The 20,436-nt window shown below is 42.4% G+C and overlaps 2 protein-coding genes across 4 annotated transcripts in view; one reads left to right on the forward strand and one right to left on the reverse strand.

Moving 5' to 3' along the window:
* Positions 1-5,185, reverse strand: part of NNT (nicotinamide nucleotide transhydrogenase) — a 44,753-nt gene extending 39,568 nt beyond the window's left edge. The window contains exon 1 of the mRNA XM_009946777.2: positions 5,035-5,185. Coding sequence (XP_009945079.1) covers positions 5,035-5,185 — 151 coding nt within the window. The remainder of the gene's footprint in view (positions 1-5,034) is intronic.
* A 1,180-nt stretch (positions 5,186-6,365) lies between these two features.
* The window catches only part of PAIP1 (poly(A) binding protein interacting protein 1), a 30,869-nt gene continuing 16,798 nt past the window's right edge, over positions 6,366-20,436 (forward strand). Inside the window, exons 1-4 of one of the 3 annotated variants that reach the window (XM_086479285.1) lie at positions 6,366-6,388; positions 7,911-8,028; positions 12,163-12,338; positions 18,239-18,427. In XM_086479285.1, the coding sequence (XP_086335411.1) occupies positions 7,998-8,028; positions 12,163-12,338; positions 18,239-18,427 (396 nt within the window). In that variant the 5' untranslated portion in view covers positions 6,366-6,388; positions 7,911-7,997. Of the gene's footprint in view, positions 6,389-6,593; positions 6,624-7,910; positions 8,029-10,652; positions 10,888-12,162; positions 12,339-18,238; positions 18,428-20,436 lie in introns of those variants that run through there. The other 2 variants (XM_086479284.1, XM_086479283.1) reach the window with 2 other exon arrangements.

Below are 20,436 nucleotides of genomic sequence, written 5' to 3' on the forward strand. Positions count from 1 at the left end.
TGAAAGATCACCAGACAACATAGTGCATTACTTCTAATTATTAACATTTTATTTATTTTAGCTTTCTCTTTGAAATTAAACTAACAAAATGGTAACACATAATTCGAAGACATAAGTGTTTTGATGTTGTATATGTTGGAAAACATTTAAAATCCTTTAGATTACAAGACAAAAAATCAAATTCAAAAAAACATTCTGTAAAGGAACATAAAGTCACAAACAGCAGCAAGAATGCACATCTAAAACAACAAACCCATAAAGGTAACAATGCTTTGCAAAGATTTACTTCATCAGCACACATCACATCTAAACATCACTGTGCAACTCAGGGCATCCCTACCACAGCAGCACTAAGCACCTGAAAGCTAGGGTAACTGTTGCTGTCACTCATACAAATTACCCTTGCCATTTGAAAAGAATTTTCTCCTTATCTCTTCTCCCAATTACTACACAACAAAGTCCCACTTCTGATGTTCACTAAATTAACTCAATGGAAATGAGCCCTCTTGTGTTTTAGAAGCAGAAATGAAACCTAGAAGACTGAAATTTGTTAGAATAACAGAGACCAACCATAATCGCAGAAAGGAAGTAGCTCTAGGATACAAGGCAAAAAGCTTTTCAAGCAGCACTGAGAAAATAAGAACTGAAGTGCTACCTGCACTTTCTCCTTTTGGAAGTTTTTGTAGCACACAAATGCAGAGGAAGGAAGAAATAAATGATAGCATTCAGGGAATAGAAGGATGACTGCAAATTTAAAGGCATGCAGACACCTGACTAAAGCTTATACATTTCTCAGGCAAAAAATTTAGATTTTACTTTTTTTAGCTTCTAAGGCTCAAATAACAACTGATGCTTCTGATTTCTTTTTGTTCACTTGCTTTTGTGTGGGTACCTGAGTAGAAGATTTAATAGCTAGGGAAAGATGGAACAGGAATATGCACTCACTGCATACTAGATATATTTCCTCATTTCTTTCACGTTGTTACATCTTGCATGCAATAAAAATAAGTAAAACATTTTCAGATAGAAAGTATTTGCACCTTATTTAGTAAGCAGAATAATCAGAGACCAATATTGAGGACTATGCCCTCCTCCTGTGCTTTTGGAGATCAAATCCAAAATTAACATTCAACAAGTCTCATTTGCCTCTCAACTCCTTTTCTCTTCTGTCCCACTACCAAGTATCTAGCAACCAGTGGATATAGAAGCAAATGAATATAGAAGCAAACAGGTGTTGGTTTGCCAGCCTTTAACTAGAGCAGGTATATGCTATTTTTGAAGCAGACTACTCTGAGCTATCACATCATTCAGCACCAAAACCGAGTAAGTGTCTACCACTGCAAAGCAAAGATCTATGTTAAAACTTCAGACAGGGTATGACAAGTATGTGTTTGAAGGAAACTGTACTATGAACACTGAACACACAGTATAGCATGTTTGTTGAACCCAGCAATTTCATCAAACTCAGTTTTGAAAGGCTGAAATCCAGAATTAGAAACTTAAGATCTTGATTTAGGTTTTATTTTGAGAAAGCATGTCTGCTGTCCTTGCCATGGGTTTAGAAGTGCCTGAAAGTGTGAAGCTTCCAAGTTGCTTTTCTAAGCCTCCACATCAGATAATCTCTTTTAAGAACTGCCTCGAATACATTTCAGCAACCAACTTACAGCTTTATCACATCAAGAATATTTTCCAAAACAGACTGATAATCACATAGCTAGAGCACCTTTAAGTCACATGAAAATTTTTAATGTATTGTTCACTGAGCAGGAGACACACGGTACTTTGATACAAAGAATCTACACCAAAAGGATGATGCTACTATCAAAAGCAGAGCCATTAAATTTCGCAGGCCTTGGAATCTTAGTATGGAATGTATGCAAATCAGAATTTAGAAAAACTAGTAAGAAGCCACTCTCTTATCCCCTTAACGTAATCTCAACTGTGTAATGAGAACTTATTCAAAGCAGTCTCAAACTTCAAGTAAACAAAATAAGTATGTAGTCTACATCTCCAAGCCTCAGAAATCAAAATCAAAAACAACTATAAAAGCTATTTTCTTCATTTAACTTCCATCTACAAACTGGGTGTTTAAAGAAGATCCTAAGTTAGAACTATCAAGAAAACTCATAACATTGTATGTAGAGAAATAAAGCAAAGTACATGTTTTTATCTATCTCCTTAAATTGATTTCAGAAAGTAGTCTCTAGCAAAATAGTATCAACAAGGATTAGAGACTGATTTTGAGAAAAGAGAAGTTTTGACTATATGCCACATGTTCTGGGATGGGAAAGCAGGATACATAACCTGCCTAATTTCTCAGTTACTCTAATATCAGCTTTAAACAAACCATCTCACCTGTTCTGAAGATGATGACATATTCCGAAGAACAGCCATGTGATGTTGGCAAAAAGAAAAGAAAAAAAAAAAAGAATGGTACAGAAGATTAAACAAACACCTGATGCCTCTTCTTACACAAGCACGGAGACATAAAAAGCCCAAGGAAATTAAAGAGGAATATCTATGCTTTATAAATAACGTACAGCTTATCTAGAGAATTAATTGACAGGTTTCAGGTTTAAAAGTTCTGCAAGATTTAGAAACAAAGTGAGAAATTTTAACAAAGAAGCACCAAAATAAAAAGGACATTAAAACATTAAAAATGCCAAGATACAGAGGGTTAAAAGTCACAGAGCTGTAGGACAAACCGACCTGGAAGTATATTGGAAACCTCACAGTCGGTCACTCCATAAACACCCTTCCCAGGGCTTGGGAAAGTTTTGCATCTGATTCTGAAGCATCTGGTGCTAGTGACTATTTGAGGTTATAGGAATAGTTGTTTACTCCTATATGAAAATTCCTATGTCTCTAACAAACAAAGAAAATAGCAGCAAAGCAAAAAGCAATAAGGAAAGCATCCATCCTCCAAGTTTGCTTTTCAACTGACTCCCAATCTCTTGACTCGTCAATCAGCTGTTACTCTTGTACTTAACATGCCCTGGACTAAATGAAAAGCTAATCTGAGAGAACGGAATTAGTAACTACAGGCTTAAGAAGAATTACTGTGACATGAGACTTTTCAGAAAACTTACTCTTCTTAGTATTACAGCAATTTTTACCAAGTGGCACTACAATCAAAGATAACTTCTAAAAGTAAGAATGAAATGTAGTTACTTTATAAGCTGCTAAATTTTGATTCTGGGGCACTTAAAAAGTATACAGAGGCAACAGTACTGCTACGAGTTTGTCATTCACTGGCTGTTTTATCCTTGATTTGTCCTCTACTGAATGACAAATCTCATGTTACCAAAATGAACTATAAGGACAGCTTAATTATCAACCAAAAGACTTACCGAACTTTTAATTCTCAGCGTTAAATAACTGCATTGCATGAATATTACTCGCCCTTAAATAACGGCTTCCACACAACAGATCCAAAGGGACAGCACTGAATGCTTAAAACCATGACACTAATCTAATTCTCTGTCCTTGTGGAAAATTTCTGAAAAGTGATTCATAAAAACAAGAAAATGCATACACATGCAGACTAGCATACTGATTTCAGTAAAACCAAAGAGATCTTTCAGTTTCATGATCAAATTTGTGGTCAAAGTCAAATACAAAGATTGATTTGAAACTCAAACAACAACAAGGGCACTTACCTGGGACATTTGAGAAAGAACTTTGAACCTAGTTTCCTATGTCCCAGGTTAACACTGCCAACCAAGGGACAATTTGCCGTATCAAGGCAGACAGATGTCTCTTTCACTCAGATACTTAATATGGAAAAAAATATTTGGAGCATCACAAATCTGCCAGTCAGAACAAAGAAATTCAGGTTTCACCATACAACTGTGGTAAAAAGCCATGTGATACAGATTATCAGGAGCCCTCCGACTAAATCAGAACTATAAGGAAACTCTTCCTCACATCACATGTCTTCAAAAGCTCCAAAACACTGCATCACCAATTTGAAAGGACCCCAACATGCACAAGCCACTGTTGCATTGCCAGAAATCCCAAGCAACAAAGGCTTCTCACAGCTATACAGTCTAATCTTACATCCTGTGTTTTCACCATCAGACACTTTCACTCATAAACAGCACTACCTTTCTAATACTCTAAAATATCTGCTGCAGTTACCTACTGTATATGTTTGGAAGACCCGAATATCACATGCACAGCCAGTCTAACTCTCCACATTAATCTGCTGTGGACTGAGAAGACCCTGAATCTGCACTGAAGCAGGGTCTCTAAATTCCTTCAGCGAGATATGACCCATGCAGAATAATGTGCAAATATATCATCAAACCAGTTTTATATATTCTCCAGTCTTCTAGCTGTCAGGCTACACACAGCATAGGATAGAGGAAAAAAAATATCAGTTGTGATGTTCATACACAAGGCTAACATCATAAACGGGAACCAACAATGCCCCCATTCCCCCCTCCTTTTTTTCCTGAAAATACTTCAACCTGTCCATTACCTGCACTAAAACGTAATTAGTGCAAAATACCAAAAACCCCACATGTGAAGATGCAGATCAAAAGTTTTTCAAGGTGGTACAACGTAAGAGTTTCCTGAACAAAGTTAAGAGATTCTTTTTTTAGATGGTATAATTACATCTATGTAAGTCATGCTTGCAGATGCTCTCTCTCCAAGAGGTGTATTTTCCCCTACAAGCACACAAAGAGTTGCACTACCAAAACTCATGAGGAACTCAGGCTTTAACTAAGAAAAGCATTTGTTTCAACACTTTCCTCAAGCAAGGCAAGTGTCAGCAGGAACTCTGAACCCCCACCTGTAAAAACTATTTGGATTCAAAGTGTTCATAATAATCTCAAACACCTTTGGCATAAACCCTTTAAAACCAGTGTAAAATTGTACCGTAACTCACTTAAGTACACTGCTGACATGACTTCGAGTGTTCTTTATATTTTAAGTCATTTTTGTACTAATACATATCTGAAAGAAAAAATCAAGCTGTCTTCATGTTTCAAAATAAAATGATTATTTACAACAGTTTCATCAATTTACCTGGCTTTGGAGCTGCCTGAGACATGAGCATCTGGTGGGTTCTAAACATTCGCAAACATGGCATCTTTGCGGAATGCACCTTAGGTGGTAACACGTTGCCAAAAACAGGAGTTGAGCACCCACTAACAGCAATTCGCAGAAGGCTCGCCATTTTGCCCAGAGCTCAGAGCAGACTCCTTGCCACGTATGGAATTCCTGCTGCACATGGAAAAACAAAGTCAAAATTATTAATGATACTAGACAGACGGTATGTAAACTTGGCAGCTTAAGCCCAGCCGGCTGCTCGTAGCCATGAGAGGATCACTTCGTCCCACCTTTTCCTTCTACCTAAAAAACAAAATCAACTTTTCAAACTAAGACAGCTACCAAACTAAAGTAACCAGCCCATGGGAGGACTGACACTACAAGTTGACCTAGAGATGGTATTTCTGACTCATGACCGTGTTCTCTTTACACCGTTGCTCTAAACATGCAACTCCGACACGTGAAAACCTCCTGTGCCCCAAGCAACCAGATAAACAACTCAAACCCCAGCAGTCACCCTGAGCGGGACAGCAGCTTACAGGCGCTCAGGAGACACGCCACAGCAGGCACTCGCAGCGGGGCAAGCGGGGCAGCGGGCAGGGGAGCCGGGCCGCCCTCGCTAGCAGGTGGCTACCGGGGAAGGGAAAGGCGCTTCGCCTGAAATCTCACGTCCGCCCGGCTCTAACACACTGTCCCGTCCCGTCCTGTCCCATCCCTCCTGACGGCGGCGGCCCACCGCTCCCCGCCAGCCCGGCCCACAATGCAGCGGCCTCGTTTCCCTCCCGCCGCTATTTATAGCCCGCGGCCACTGACTGACCTTGGGTAGGCGGCTCGCCCTCCGCCGCCCGGGCCCGCCGCCCTCCCCGCCGCCACAATGGCCGGCAGCCGCCGTGCCCGCCCGGGGGGACGCCCGCCGCCGCCACCTCTACCTCTCCGCGCCCCGCCTGGGAGCCCTCCCGGGGCCTCTTCCCACGCCACCTGCCTTCTCCACACGCCCTTCCTCCTACACGTCCTTCCTCCCGCCCGCCCTTCCCGCCGCTGCGAGAGCGGGTCCCCGAAGCCTTCCCCTAAGCAACGTTCGGCTCCCGCCCGCGCCGGGAGGAAGCAGAGCTCCCACCGCCGCGCACCGCCGCGCACCTCTGCCCACCCCCCCGCAGGGAGCCGCACCCACCAGCCGTGCCGCCGGCGCCGGCCCGGCTGAGGCACTGACCGACCTTGGGGCGAGGCGGCGCGGCAGAACCGGCGCGGGGCGGGGCGGAGGGCGGGGCGGCGCGCAGCGGAGCGGAGGGGCCCTGCCCGCCAACCCGGAAGCACTGAGGAGAACGCGGAGGTCAGAGCGGTCGCGTCACGGAACGTCCCCGATCTGGAAGGGGGCGGTGGGGGAGGGGGGGTGTCCGTCACGTGGCGCCTGCGTGCCGCCCGCGGTTTGCGCTCATGCCCGCGCCTCGGGCGCCCGCGCGCGGCTGAGGGGCCGCCGGGCGGCTTCCGCAGGGGCGGCTTTGCTCGCCGGTCGCGGCTGCGCGCTGCCCGGTGCGGCGGGTCCGGCGAGGTGCTCGCGAGGGAAGGTGAGGGACCGCCGTCGGGGCTGAAGGCGTCGGAGGAGCCCGCGGGTGTCGGGCGCCAGCAGCAGGCGGGCGCGCTCGTCGCGGAGCCGCGGCGGGCCGCCCGCGCCTGGGACGAGGGGAGGCGGGGGTCGGGGCTTGCAAAGGGACTTCCTGGAACGCGGTCGATTCGCGTGGGCGGGCGCCACAGCGTACGGGTCGCATCGTCTTTGTTACTCCCGCTGCTTCTTGACCTGTGTCATAGAGCGGCGGTCCGGTATACGTGTCGGGCTGGGGGCGGCAGATGCCGTTCGGGAGGACGGCAGGAAGAGGAGCTCTGGCGGCTGTGCCAGTAGCGCAGGAGTCGGTCGAGAGAACCGTGTTACAGAGGATAGCTTGCCAGGTTGCCCACTGCCTGCGTGTGTTGTCCCGTTTCGCACGATCTGTAGTTTATGAGTTAGGCTATTTTTTTTTAATCATTTATTTGCGTCTGTGTTAGTGTTCGTGCAAAAATACGCGTCGCCGGAGGTGTCACACAGCTTCCAGTTACGGCTGCTGAATTATGACTGCAAGTGAAGTTAAGCACCGAAAACATGAGTGTCTGAGGGTAATTAATAGGACGGCCTACTACGAGATCCTCAGGCGGCTACCATGCTTTTTAGATAGATTTGTGGGAAAGATTACGTGTAGTGTTACGGCTTGTGTGCTGATGTATGTGCGTTGTTTTAGGCTCAGTAACCATTGACTAGCGCTACAACGTGCCTTATCAGTGTGATAGGGATCAGCGTAATTCCAGTTGTTAATAACATACTCGGTTCTAAAAGGTAGAAGCAGCCCTCCCCGTTTTTCTAATTAGAAATATGTTGTCAGCATAAAAAGAAAAAGTGTAAAAGTACTTGTGTTCTGAATAGTGACAGAGTTGCAGTTTGTGGTTTCTCAGCACCAGGCACTGCAGGTGTGTGCAGTATTGCTTCTGAATTAAGTTTTAGACTATTAGGTACCATGCTTAGGACAAAGCGGGTAACTCCTCGAGTGGGTATTTATAAGTGGTCATAACTGCGTTTGGTGAAAGTTTTAGTCTAGTCACTGGGTGCTTAGGCTATGTCTTGCTAGCTTGGCTGTCTCGAGTTTTCTGCTGTTTGGTCTCAGAGGACTGAAGTAATCGGCAAGACTTCAGCTACTCAGACCAGAACATTCTAAGCAGAATTTTAGGCGTTGTCTAAAGGGATTGACTATTGTAAGTAGTATTTGGGGATTGTAATTTTGGATCTAACTACCTGAAAGATTCTTTTTTTATTATTTTTGTTTTAGGTGTCTGCGTTGGGGAGGAGAACTTGGGTTCCCAGCCAAACACGACAGCTCTTATGCGAACTTCAGTAGCACATCTGTAACCAAAAGATGGATCGGGGATCACATTCCACTCAGAACGGTAAGTAGTTACCAAACAGTCGTTGAATTAAGGTGATATAGAAAGCCTGCTGAGTGAAAAGAATTCACATTTGTGTCTAAAGGTGAAAAGGTGTCTGGTTCAGTGACAGAATCATAGAATATCTCAAGTTGGAAAGGACCCATAAGGATCATCGAGTCCAACTCCTCTCTCTGTTTTCCTAGAGGACTGTAAGTTCTTACAGCATAGCAAAAACGTTGTCAAATCTTTTAGGCACAGTCTTTGACCAAAATTTTAGTAGAGGACTTTGGAATAGTTTTGTTGAAAGCAGCCTGATTTTCCTGTGAGGTTTTGAATACATTCATATACAGGAGGGAAGATAAATCTGGCTCTTTTCTCCTGAATGAGAGTAAATGTAAGATTTTCAAGAAGGGAAAGTTTCGGGAGGTGAAGGGAAGAGAAACAGCTTAACTGTTGTGTTCCCTGGAAATACTCACAAAATGAAGTAATTCCTGTGCCATTTCTAAATAGTGATAGCCTGAGGCATTTAGTTCCTCATAGATGTATACCTTAAAAAATGAGGTATGCTTTCTTGAAGGATTGTCATATTAAAAGGTGATGCCAGTATGTAATGATGGTTTTTTTAAAGCTTCAGGATCCTGAGACCAGTTATTGAGAATCTCAACTTCCTTTTTTGTGTTAATATAAGATTTTCATTCTCCTCCTGGTAAGGTGAAGTCTATAGGTGTGACCAGAGGTCACAATATAGGTTTTGAAACTGGACCTGAAATAACTGAATATTTTTAACACAGTTATTTCAATAGCTAATTTCTGATTTTAAAGGATTGTTAATACAGCTTAAATCTAGTTTTGACAATTGTTTACAAAGGAAAGTATTCCAATTTCTTTGAAGACCCCTCATAATCTCCTACATTTGCTCCCATTTGAGTTGCAGAGTATGGATTTGTTCATTTACCAGTCTTCACTTTCAGTAAGGGTTGCCTGGGAACAGTTTTCCCATGAGCCTAATTAGTTTTAACTGTGTCGCCTTTACTGTCTGGCCAACTTTGTCTGTCACCAAGAGTCGGTCCAATTCGTGCCTTGGGGAAGTAACAAATATTTTACACCCTACACACACCCCCTTAATAATTAAAAATGGTAAAATGTGGTAATAAACCTAATAGGAACATCACTTCTAAAGGCGCCGTTTTACAATACAATTAGATTTTTTTATATATACAAGATGATGCTGTTCTGATTTTTTTTTTCTGATATTTTATACGTATTTGCATGTTTTCCATCCCCTCTTGGTGCGTGAGCAGTTTGACTCGACACCACACAAGGCCTTGACTTTGGCTGTGGAGAGAGCCGGTGGTGAGGCCAGCACCGTCAGGCTGTTCAGGGAGGCGAAATATGCACATCCCCAGCAGGTTCAGCTGGGGCGTGCACTCAGCACCCCAGACCTCGTTTACCTCCCTTACCTTGAAAGCTCCAGAACTGTGATCTGGAGTTCACAAAACAAGTAGAGCAAGACTCTGGACCAAAGTTGGCTGAAAACGGTGAAAAAAAATAATTTTCACAATGAGAGCACTCAGCCATAGGAACAATCTCCCCAGGGAAGCGGTGCGTTCCCCAACATCAGACACATTTTAAGGTTCAGCTGGACAGGGTGCTGAGCCATCCTGTCTAGACTATGCTTTTGCCAAGACAGCTTGGACCAAAAGATCCTTGAGGTCCCTTCCAACCTGGTATTTCGTGATTCTGTGAATTAAACTGTAAATGACGTGCGAATTGAATCATTTGCAGTTAATGTGACAATGTTAGCAAAATGCATTACATGGACAGTCTCCTTCAGTTAATTCTTGTTGGCATGGAAGGTTTTAAAAATTTGATCAGGAGAGCTGATGTTTGTTATCACATCGTGCATAATTATACATGAAACTACATTATTCTGAACAAACACATTTATATTAAACAGCCCTAACGGTGCAGTAGCACTGTCACGTTGGAGGCTTTAGCTTTGTCGGCTTAAGTTTAGACCCGAGCCAGCGGCTTTCCAGTCTCGGCCCTCTGGCGTCACCTCACGCTGCTTGCTCCTCTGGGCAAGCAATTACAGGAGAATACCGACTTTTTGAAAATGCCGTTTCCGAGCTTCCGTGGTTTGCGAGGACACCGTGGCTTGGGTACGTCCCGCGGCCCCCGCGCCGGCTGCTGACACAAACCGGCCCCGCGCTGGTCGGTGGCTGCGAGTCGATCCCGTGCTCGGCGCGGGGAACGCCGTCTCATCCGTTCCGAATACGCGAGGTTGGCACGGCGGCCCGAAGTCCGGGCCGAGGGCCCTCAGCCCGCGGCAGCCCGGCCGGCCTCCCCGGCGGCGCCAGCTCCCGCCGGCCCGGGGCGGGGCGGCCAGGGCTCCCCCGGCGGGCCGCGCGCCGGGGTTGCTATGGCGACGGGCGGGGCCAAGTCGCGAGGGGGCGCTGTCAGCCGCGCCGGGCCGCGACCATCGCGGCGGTGCGTGTGGGCGTGAAACTGAAAGTGAAGGGCTGGGGCCGCGGGTGGGTGGCGCCGAGCCGCCGCGCTGCGCCCGGCGCCCCGGGCCCCAGCCGGCAGCCGCGCCAGTCGCCGGCCGCCTCCCATGAGCGCTTATGAGCCGCGCCGGCCTGAGCATGTCGGAGAGTTTCGACCGAGCGCTGGGTGCCGGACGGGGACGGGGCCGAGGAGGCGGCGCCCCCCTCAGCGGCGCGGGCGCGCTGGGCAGCGGCAGCGGGGCCCGCCTCGGGGGCAGCGGTTCCCACAGCTCGGGGTCGGCCGAGGAGCAGCAGCACCAAATGGGCGGCCTCTTCCCGCAGCAGGAACCATTGCGGCCTCCGAAGACGGCGCCGCTGGGCACCGGCATCGCAGGTACGGGCCGCCGCGCAGCGGCCCCTTACCCCCCGCGCCCTCCCCCCCTCCAGCCCCCGAGGCCCTCGCTGTCGAAGGTGTGGGGGAGCAGCCCCCCGAAGCCTGCCGCGTCGCGCTTGTTGCCCGCGGCGTGCTGCCCCTGCCTCGCTTGTCGCTCGGGCTCCCCGCCCCCGCTCCCTTCGCCATCCCGCTGAGGCTGGGGCCGCGGGCCTTCCCCTCACCTCTCTCCGGCCTGGCCGCGGGGAAGCGTCCATTTTCGCACGCCCACACCCAGGGGCTGAGAGGTCGCTGCGGCCTGAGGGCCACTGCTCTGCGCCCCCTGGTCACCTGTCCGGCCCCTCTCGGCACTGCATGGAGATGAGCTGGGTAGGGGCACCTGCGCCTTTCCTCAGGAGTGTGGTCGTATTTCTGGGTGATGGGCCTGTGCCCATATAAAGGTGTGATGTTGTATTGCAGCCGCTTGCAGCACCTCTCTGTCCGTTTGCCCCTTTCTGTGCCCTCACGTCTGTATGTGCATTTTATCCGTTTGTTAATCTGGCCACAGATGGTCTTAGCCTTCCCCTTGATGAAGAACGCTAGCCTAACGGTTTGCCAAAAAATAACCCAACCCAACAGTAACACAAAGCATTGTTTGTTGGTTAGCTTTTTCAGGTAGGTATCAGGTTCTGTTTTCAATAAACTTAGGAGCTAGTCTATAAAGATACATTTGGATAATGTGAAAAATATGGTTTTAAAAACACAGTTTCATTGTATTTTTTGGCAAATGGTGTATGAGAACAATTATAGTTAAGTGTCTTTGGGGATTATGTTCAAAGTTAGTGTTGTTAAAAATTAGTGATGTCTTCCGTTTATTGACCTTCAGAGTCTTGCATTTGTATTTGAAATTTATGAAAATACCACACGGTGAGCAAACATACCATAAACAGATTTACTAGTTTCTCATGTTAGCTCTTTTAGAAAAAATATTTTAATGGGGAGGAGAGAGCTCTTTTTTTTTTCCTCTCTCTCCCTTTTTTTTTTTTTGGCTCATCTTTACATGAACATTGTGTTTACTTTCTGTGATGCAGAAAGATATCTAGAGTTTGCTAAAGAGAAAACTTTATCTATGTTTAAGAAAAGCAATAATAATATTGTGTTTGAAGTTAACGCAGAAGTATATTTATAGTTAGAACTGTGTTTAAAGTCCAAAAAAATTACGTATTCTGTGTGTACTCATATGTGAATGCATAGTAGTTTAGCCATTTCTAAGGAAAGCTGTTAACAAAAACTTTTCAGAACACCTGCAACAGACGGGAGTTCCATCGGAATCACAAGATAAAGTTTCAGCTCCTGATTCTGGACCAGATGTGGCTGAACCTCAGGTGGCTATGGTGGTAACGTCAAAGTTGTCTGTTAAAGCACCTGAGTTTTATCCATCAGGATACCACCAGAACTTCAGTCAGAACTTCATAGTGAGTGTTTATCTTCTCTTCTTAGTATTTATTATACTATGTTTATAATTTTAATTGTAATTTTAATTGTAATAATTATAATTTAGTTATATTCAAATTAACAGTGTTTTCTTGAGATCTTGATAAACTTGAATGTTGCATTTGCTGAAGAGATTCCAAAAATTCTGACAATAACCTCTAGAGACAGTCAGAATGTTAAGTGATAGTGGGTGAATATTATGGTAGTGTGGGGTATCTTGCTAAAGCTTGCTGCAGATAACCACATTCCTTGTTGATTACACCAAGCATTGATTACGCCCAACATGAGAGTAAGCTGTCTTTTTGGCGACTGCCTCTGTTGTAGTTGTATCTACCCTGCATTTTAAGTAAAGGCTTAGCTGCACTTTTATGCAGATTTCAGAGGTTTTTGAAGTGTGGGAAGAAGGTTGAACTTTAGCTTATCTGAGCATAGGCTTTACCTTTCCTAAGCGTACTTGGGTATTATTGTCCATGACTGCCTAACTCAATGTGTCTTAGTTCCTTCAGTGGTAAAGGAATTGCCAAAGGGCAAAAAGGTAGCAGTTCCCTACCGCATACCTAATAAGAAATGTATTTGCAGCCAGAACAAGGGTGATCTCAGATCGATATTGTAGATGCATCATGTAATAAAAGTTGGTGGTACTTACTTTCTACTCCATTGTCTTACTGCTTTGGTAATTCTACTCTGGGGAAGATCTATGTGAATTCCTGGAATATCCTTTTGTTACACAAGCAGCCAAACTCTAGTACTGTATATGAACACGTGGGAACTATTACTTTTACAAATGCAATCAAGTGATAAAAAAAAAATTATATTGAAACAAATGGATTTTGAGTAACTTACAGAAAAATACTGAATTTGAATGCTAAATATGGTGTTTTGAAGTATTTTCCTCACCGGTAAAATTGGGGTTGTCTTAATGTTGCCAGCTTTGCCAGCTAACTGAATAGAATTACTGTCCTGGATAATACAAGCCCATAGCCAATATACAACTGTTAAAATGCCAACACAAACATGCTTCAGTGAATGGATAATCTAGGGGGAAAATAACTGCTTTGCCCCAGTACATGTTACGTGTTTTCTATAAATAAAGTATTTTGGTTTCAAGACCAATAAAAAGCTATTCAGAATGGCACACATAATGCATACTTATATTTACAAAGTTTTGAGGCGAGCAGTGTTGCCTTTCAGCTTTTCTGCAAAAAGCACACAGGCACGTGGGAGTTTTTGGTTGCTATGTTGTAGGAATATGCTATGAATGTGACTCATCTATTAATAAAAATACCTCTTAAAAGCTAGGAAAACCTAGAACATTTATTTGGAAGTATGTTGCAGGGACTTTAATCTAACCAGAATATACTAGCCATAGAATAGTGGTGTTTCAGACTTTTGTCCTTCACTATTAGAAGATTTAGGGGTGGTTGTTTTTGGTTTTTTTACTTTAATAACTGAATTAATTTCATAAATTGGTCTCACTTGGATTAAAAATAAGAAATTTAGCACACAGTTTACTATTACATAGATTTTGATGATGAGTTTTAAAATTTAAATAAAAACAAAGTTTTGAGAAGATTCTCTTTTTCTGACTTAAAATTAATGCTTTAGCTATCGTTTATAATGTTCCCTGGAATTTTTAGATCTAAAATCTCACATTTCTCTTACAAAGTACACAGTAGGCTTCCTGTTAAGCATTTACTGTTTTGAAAATAAAGTGTTGATTTCTTGTTTGATTGTAACATTATTGTAACTATTATGTGTGTCCATATAACATTTGATTACTAGATTAGTTAATTTCCAGTTAGGTTTGCGTATCGGATCTATCAGTTACCAGTGAAGATAGTCTAATGGTACAGCATACGAGGCGTACTAGAATTTTCAAAAAAACTTTACCAGGACTTCAGAGAAGAGAGACCTCTCTGGCATTCTCTGTTTGCATACGGCTGGCCATCTCATTGGAAGTTGTGGACGTCTGCAGTAGAATCGGTCACAGGAAACGTCAGACTTGTTCTCTGGCATGGGTGTATGGCAATAATACAGCTGTTGCTCCATCAGAAGGGCATAATGATGTTCTCACTTCATAGTTTTACGAGTGAGATTTGTATTAACTTAGGTGGAATCCCCCCACCCCATGTTTTCTTTTGGGGTTTTTTCAACTTAATGTCCAAAAGGAGCCTAAGCAGCCTTTGTGTTGGTTTTACATGTTCAGCCAAGCATGAGGGTGTCACACTCATGCAGCATGGGTAGATGATTTTGTATATATGCAACAGTCTTTGTACTTGTTTTTAATAACTTTACAATAAACTTGTTCAGTGCATATGATCTGAAGGGGTGGAAAAAAGCTTATTCCTAAGAAGTCTGAAGAGAAATCAAATCAATGATAAATTACTGGTGATTAAGTTCCTAAGGGGAAATGTTGTGAATACTTATCAGGTATAATTACCACTTAATTAGCACATGTACAGAAACAGAGCCCAAGAGCAGACTTGGCTCATGGATCTTTTCTATAGACTTTGATTTTTATCCTTATGTAAATCTGAGCAGTTTTAGTATCTATTTAGCCTTTTCATTGTCATGTATTGAAACTCATGAACTGACCCTTAGTGGAAGAGAGGCAAAGGTATAATCTTTAAATTGGTGACTCTCCTGTTGCAAATAATCCCGGATCCCATCCTATAGCTATCAAATATAAAGGAGAAGGATTAGACAATGTTGGCTTGACTGAAAAATCATTGAAATCAAGGCAGAATTTCTAGTTGACTTTCATGGCTTTGAATCATAAATTTATAATGAATGTGTAAGCTTATAGCCTACTGTTAGACAGCTGCTGTTTAAAAATAATCAAGAGGAATTTGCTTTGTTTTCCTTCAGTTGATACAGTACATGGTGCTGTCTTCTCTGTTAAATCCTAGAATCTGGCAATGAGAAATGCAAGAGGTTTAGGCCTAGAAGTTACTGAGCTAAATTTAATTAGTTTCTTAAAGTATCGAGTGTTACTAATTTAGCAATATACAACTTTATTATAATGTTTGAATTATTCATTTTTCTTTCTGTTCGTTCTGTTCCCTGGCATAGTTACTAAAACCTAGACTGTCTTTGGAGTTGCATATTTAGTACGGGTATGAATGGTACAGAGTTTAGCCTCTGTGTTTAGCTGTTAAAGAAATACGGTCCAAACGCTACGTTTCCTGAAGCAGAGTTTCAGGTATCAAATTGTACAAAAATAAATAATGTAATAGAATGGTACAGCAGCAGGATCAGCCCACAGAGAGAGACCCCAAACAAAGAAGTGCCTGGGCATTTATACCCTTATAAACTGTGCAGCCACCCTTCACGTGCTGCTCATACGCCCTTTGGTCCAACGCTGGTCCTGGGCTCAGATCCTCTGACACCTTCTGACCCCTTACTGGATTCCTATTCCACTGTCTCCAGGCAGGCCCTTACTTTGGCTAGTTGCACCTGCTGTTGATGGTGGCAGCCTTGAAGCCTCATTACCTTCAGGTTTGTGCTGACTCTGGAGGCCTTGTCTTGCTTGAATGGATGCAAGCTCCATACACATCCAGTAGATCTAGGTGAAAGTTTACAGCTTGCCGCCGAAGGCTTCAGCAAATCTGGCTACTCGTGCTAAGTAAGGCTAAGCAAACAGCGTACTAAATCACACAACATTCTAACTCAAAGTGGTTCGTTCTGTTTAAAATGAAGCTAAATAGCTAATAACTCTTAATGTTAGCCTCTTCATTATAAACCAAATGTTATTGGGGCCTCTTCCAAAACAAGGACATTCTCATGCAAGGTTGAGTTCTTACCGGGTGAGTGTGAGAGGAAGCCACCTTCCCCTGCTGAATGAGTATCTCTTAAAAACCTGATGGCTGTCAGAGCAGCCTCTTGTACTAGTTACAGCAATTGCATTCCCTGCAACCTGGCTGGAGAGTTTTTCAAACAGGTTGTTTGGAGAGGTGCTAGTTCAGGTGTATTGTGGGTAAGCTGCAATTGCTGCACAATAATGTCGTGGTCTCGTGGAACAAAATAGTTTAAGTTTATTGTACAGAACTTTTCCTAGGCTATTTGAAATTGCTTAGTAAAAGTAGAGTTCCTTTAAAGATATAGAATATTTAGCAAGTTACACGTAGGCCTGTTAGCTTTTATTCTTTGTCTTTACATGCTCCAAAGCATTAGAATCATAGAATACTTTAGACTGGAAAGGACCTCTGAAGTTCCTCTGCTCCAATCCCCAGCACAAAACAAAACCAGATCGGATCAGTTCATTGAGGCTTTATCCTCATGAGTAGTTACAACTTGCTACCATTTCCATAAACCCTTTTTTTTTTTTTTTCCTGTTTCTGATGGGCAACATTAAGTAACTGTCTTCAGTATAGTTCACTGGGCAAACATTCTAGTTACTTAAACATTTCTAGTTTTTCTTCTGTTGTACTAATGTGTCCCCCATTACCTTAAGCTGTATCCCCTTATGACATGGGTCTTTGAAGAATGTTGGAAAATCTGTGGTTTTCCCCACACTTTCTTCACAGGTCATGAAATTAATGTGAGTACTTTATTTTCACCAATGTATATCTGTCTTTCTCCACAGTTCATATCCAGATAAGTCTTCCACAGATCCGTGTTGCCTCACAGTAGAGTAGAGACTGAGGCATTTTGAAGACAGAGAGTAAATAACATACCCTCATTTAGGGAGGTGTGTTGGAGATACGGAGAATGTGATTATAAGCTTTATAATGTATTTTTGTCCACTAAGTAAAGAAAAAGCGTTGCATCATTTTTAGCTCAATTTTTCATTACAGTAGATATATTTTAGATCTTTTTCTTTTTAAATAGTAGATCAGTTGATAATTCTGATATTCAGTGTTACCCTTATGTCTTGAATCGCTAATTAAAGTAATTTCTTTAACAGTCCCTCTTCAGGCTCCTGCTTGCACTTCTGAAATCTAGGAGATGCTTTTCACAATCTTTCTGTGGGGTGACAAAGTGAATTATTTGTAGTGTGCTATTGCTAGTGACATCACAAAGTGTGCTGCTTTCTTTGCTATTCCCCTCATATACTAGCATTATAATCATCCAGAACAGTATTGACTTTAGAGACTGTTACATACATTCATTTCTGAATGGACAAACTTAGCAGCTTTCTGTTCTATCAGCAGGAGCATAAACATCGATGAAGTCGTATTGTGCTAGCTCATCCTTTCTTTAGGGAGCGGGTGTGTTTACTGTCTGGTTTTTAAACTCAGTAGCTCCAAATTAATGCAACAGCATTTGAATAGTTTCATTTCATGCCTTGTAATGTTTCATCCATTGCCAAGAGGTGCAAATTTGCTGACTTGATCAGTTTTCCTGGCTATACTTTCTACATCAGAACACTAGATTGTATTTATTGTATTTCTGTAATTTCTCGCCCTTATGCATTTTTTGGAACGGTATACACACTGTGTAAGCCCAGAATACTTTGTTTCGAATTTTCGGTTATTCTTCCTTCTACAGTTACATATCTGCAGCACAGTTTGTGTGCATATCAGGAATGCATGTAGAGCCTCAGTTTGGTAGTTTTATTCCTAACCTATGTACTTACTTATTAGTTTGTTAGTTAATCTTGCACCCAACTTGGCAAACTGATTTCTTTTTAATGTGTCTTTTGATGTATTTTGCTGGGAGAGCCTAATTTCTGTAAAAACATGTTACCTGGTTCTTAAAGTGGTAGAACTAATGGAGCTTTCTGATGCTTTGAGGTCTATGCTCTCTAAAACTCTTGAAGTGAACCATGTAATAAAGATCACTATCAAGTATGCAAGGACTCACGACTATGGTTACTTCTGGACATAGTAAGTGTAACAACATGATTTTGGGTTCTTTTTAAATTCTTTCACTGCTGTAGGATTCTTCCTTTGAAGATAGAGATGATGGCTATCTGACTTTGGCAGAGTATGTACAAGACTTCCTAAATCACCTCACCGAGCAACCAGGTTGTTTTGAAACTGAAATAGAGCAGTTTGCTGAAACACTGAATGGCTGGGTCACTGCCGATGAAGCTTTACAAGAACTTGTTGAACTCATCTATCAGCAGGTAGCCGGTGTATTCTGTCATACAACATGGCTATTATGTCTTTGTTACCTAGTGTCCGAGATATGCATACCAGTATTTGTTACGTAATTGTATCTACATGGGATCTTAATGATTTGAAGTTTTCTTTTTAGACTGAAACATACAGCGAATGATTTTTTGCTCACTAAATTGAAATAGTAGCTCAAGTGTGGGATACCTGGATGGTTGATAAATTTCCCCAATCGACTCTTGTTTCCTTTGTTGTGTATTTGGATCTCCTGGAGAGAGTTCAGCTCCATACTAGAGTTGCAATTACAGCACTTAAATAAAGGGAATTATATTTTAATTGCTGTATTTATATAGTGGAGATTGAAGAAACTCTTAAGCAATGTTAAGAGTTGTACGTTTTTATTGTATCCTGCAAAAAAAAAAAATTCATAATACTAAGATACATTTAATTCCTTCGTATTTTAAAAAATTAAGTTTATGCCTACTGTACACATCACCCTTTGGGAAATGCTCCTTTATTGGCAGGCTTTCTTCTTCATTTGGAATACACCTATTTCAGAACAGTATAACTGGAGGGAAGGAAAGCTTGTCTAATGGTAACTAGGTCCGGTCCCATTGATGGCTGTGGAAATGAGGACAGAGACCTTGAGTTGAACTCTGTACTAATTGGGGGAGCCATTGGAAAGAACAGCTTAATATGTGTTGCTTGGCAAATGAGTGGCTGTTACTGTCTTTTGGGGTCGCTGCAGAGAATGAAGTCACACTTGTGCTTGCTATTTATTACATTGGGTGTCTCACTTTCCTGCGTTGGTTGCTTTCAAATTCTACCTTGAAGAGTGCAAACACTGAAATCACCTTTTAAGTTCAGCTACTGCAGAATATTTTAATCTGGCGTATGTAGCAACTGCGTGACTGGTTGGTCGTTGTAGAGAGCTGTAGAGTCTCTTCTTATTATCACGCAGAATTGATGCACATTTAATTCAGAACAATTTAGATATTGTCTATGCTGTGTTTGTCAGCGTCATTTTCCCATCCTTTATTTGAACACATGGAGGATAGTTAAAAAAAAAATTAACATATTTGTTATAACTCTGTTGGACCAGACAAAGGAGAAATTTTTCCCATTTTTAACTTCATGTATGTTAAACATATTGGCTCTTGTTTAAGGTCTTTAATGTGGCCTCTTCCTCTCTCTCCCTATTTAAAAACAAGTCCAGTGTGGGGTTGGCTGTGCCTTCCTCAGCTGAGAAGTGTTTAGTGTTACCAGTCTGAAAGTATGTGGGAAATAAAACTTAGCACAAAACAGCTGTGCTAGTATCCAAAAGCATCACATTTTAGTTTTGTTGTATGTTGAGATAGGATAGTGTTTGAGTGTAAATCAACTGTGCTTATTATTCTTCTGTCTTGGCCAGAGGCTCAAGTTTGTTTCCAGGCTTATCACAAAACAATTAAAGTTGCTGAAGTATGTTTATAAGCATCTACTTTGGTGATGTTAATTTAACCCAAGAGGCAGACTTACAGATGCTAGGTTTATGAAGGAAGAAGACTAAAATGAAGGAAACCAGAGTGCTGTGCAGTCTTCCCTTCATGTGTGTCAAGTATTCTAGCCTATCTCTGTTAACTATATACTTCCCTGTGTTCTTAATACATTTATTTCTCTGGACAGAGTAAAGTACCAGTTCTCCTGTTTTCCGAAAGTTGATCACTCTCACTTCATAGCTTGAGAATCTTGACCATTTTGTAGTTATAGCAACTAATATTTCTCAAGATATGTATTGGTAGATCCATGATTGGATTGTGACTTTTTTGAGTCTGAGATAAACTGGGATTGCCAGCAACAATAATTCAGGGAAGATGATACTGCACTTTAGTGATTGGTTATTAAGAAGGTGTGGATTTTTTTATACCAGGTCATAATGCCTAAAATTTAATTGTTCCAGTATTCGATGCAACCACAAATACAGACCAACTAATTAGGAGGATAATGTTTAGAAAATACAGATGAGGTTTGAAGAATTTGT

This window comes from Leptosomus discolor, chromosome Z (assembly GCF_034619465.1).
Source record: "Leptosomus discolor isolate bLepDis1 chromosome Z, bLepDis1.hap2, whole genome shotgun sequence".
NCBI classification, from domain to species: Eukaryota; Metazoa; Chordata; class Aves; order Leptosomiformes; family Leptosomidae; genus Leptosomus; species Leptosomus discolor.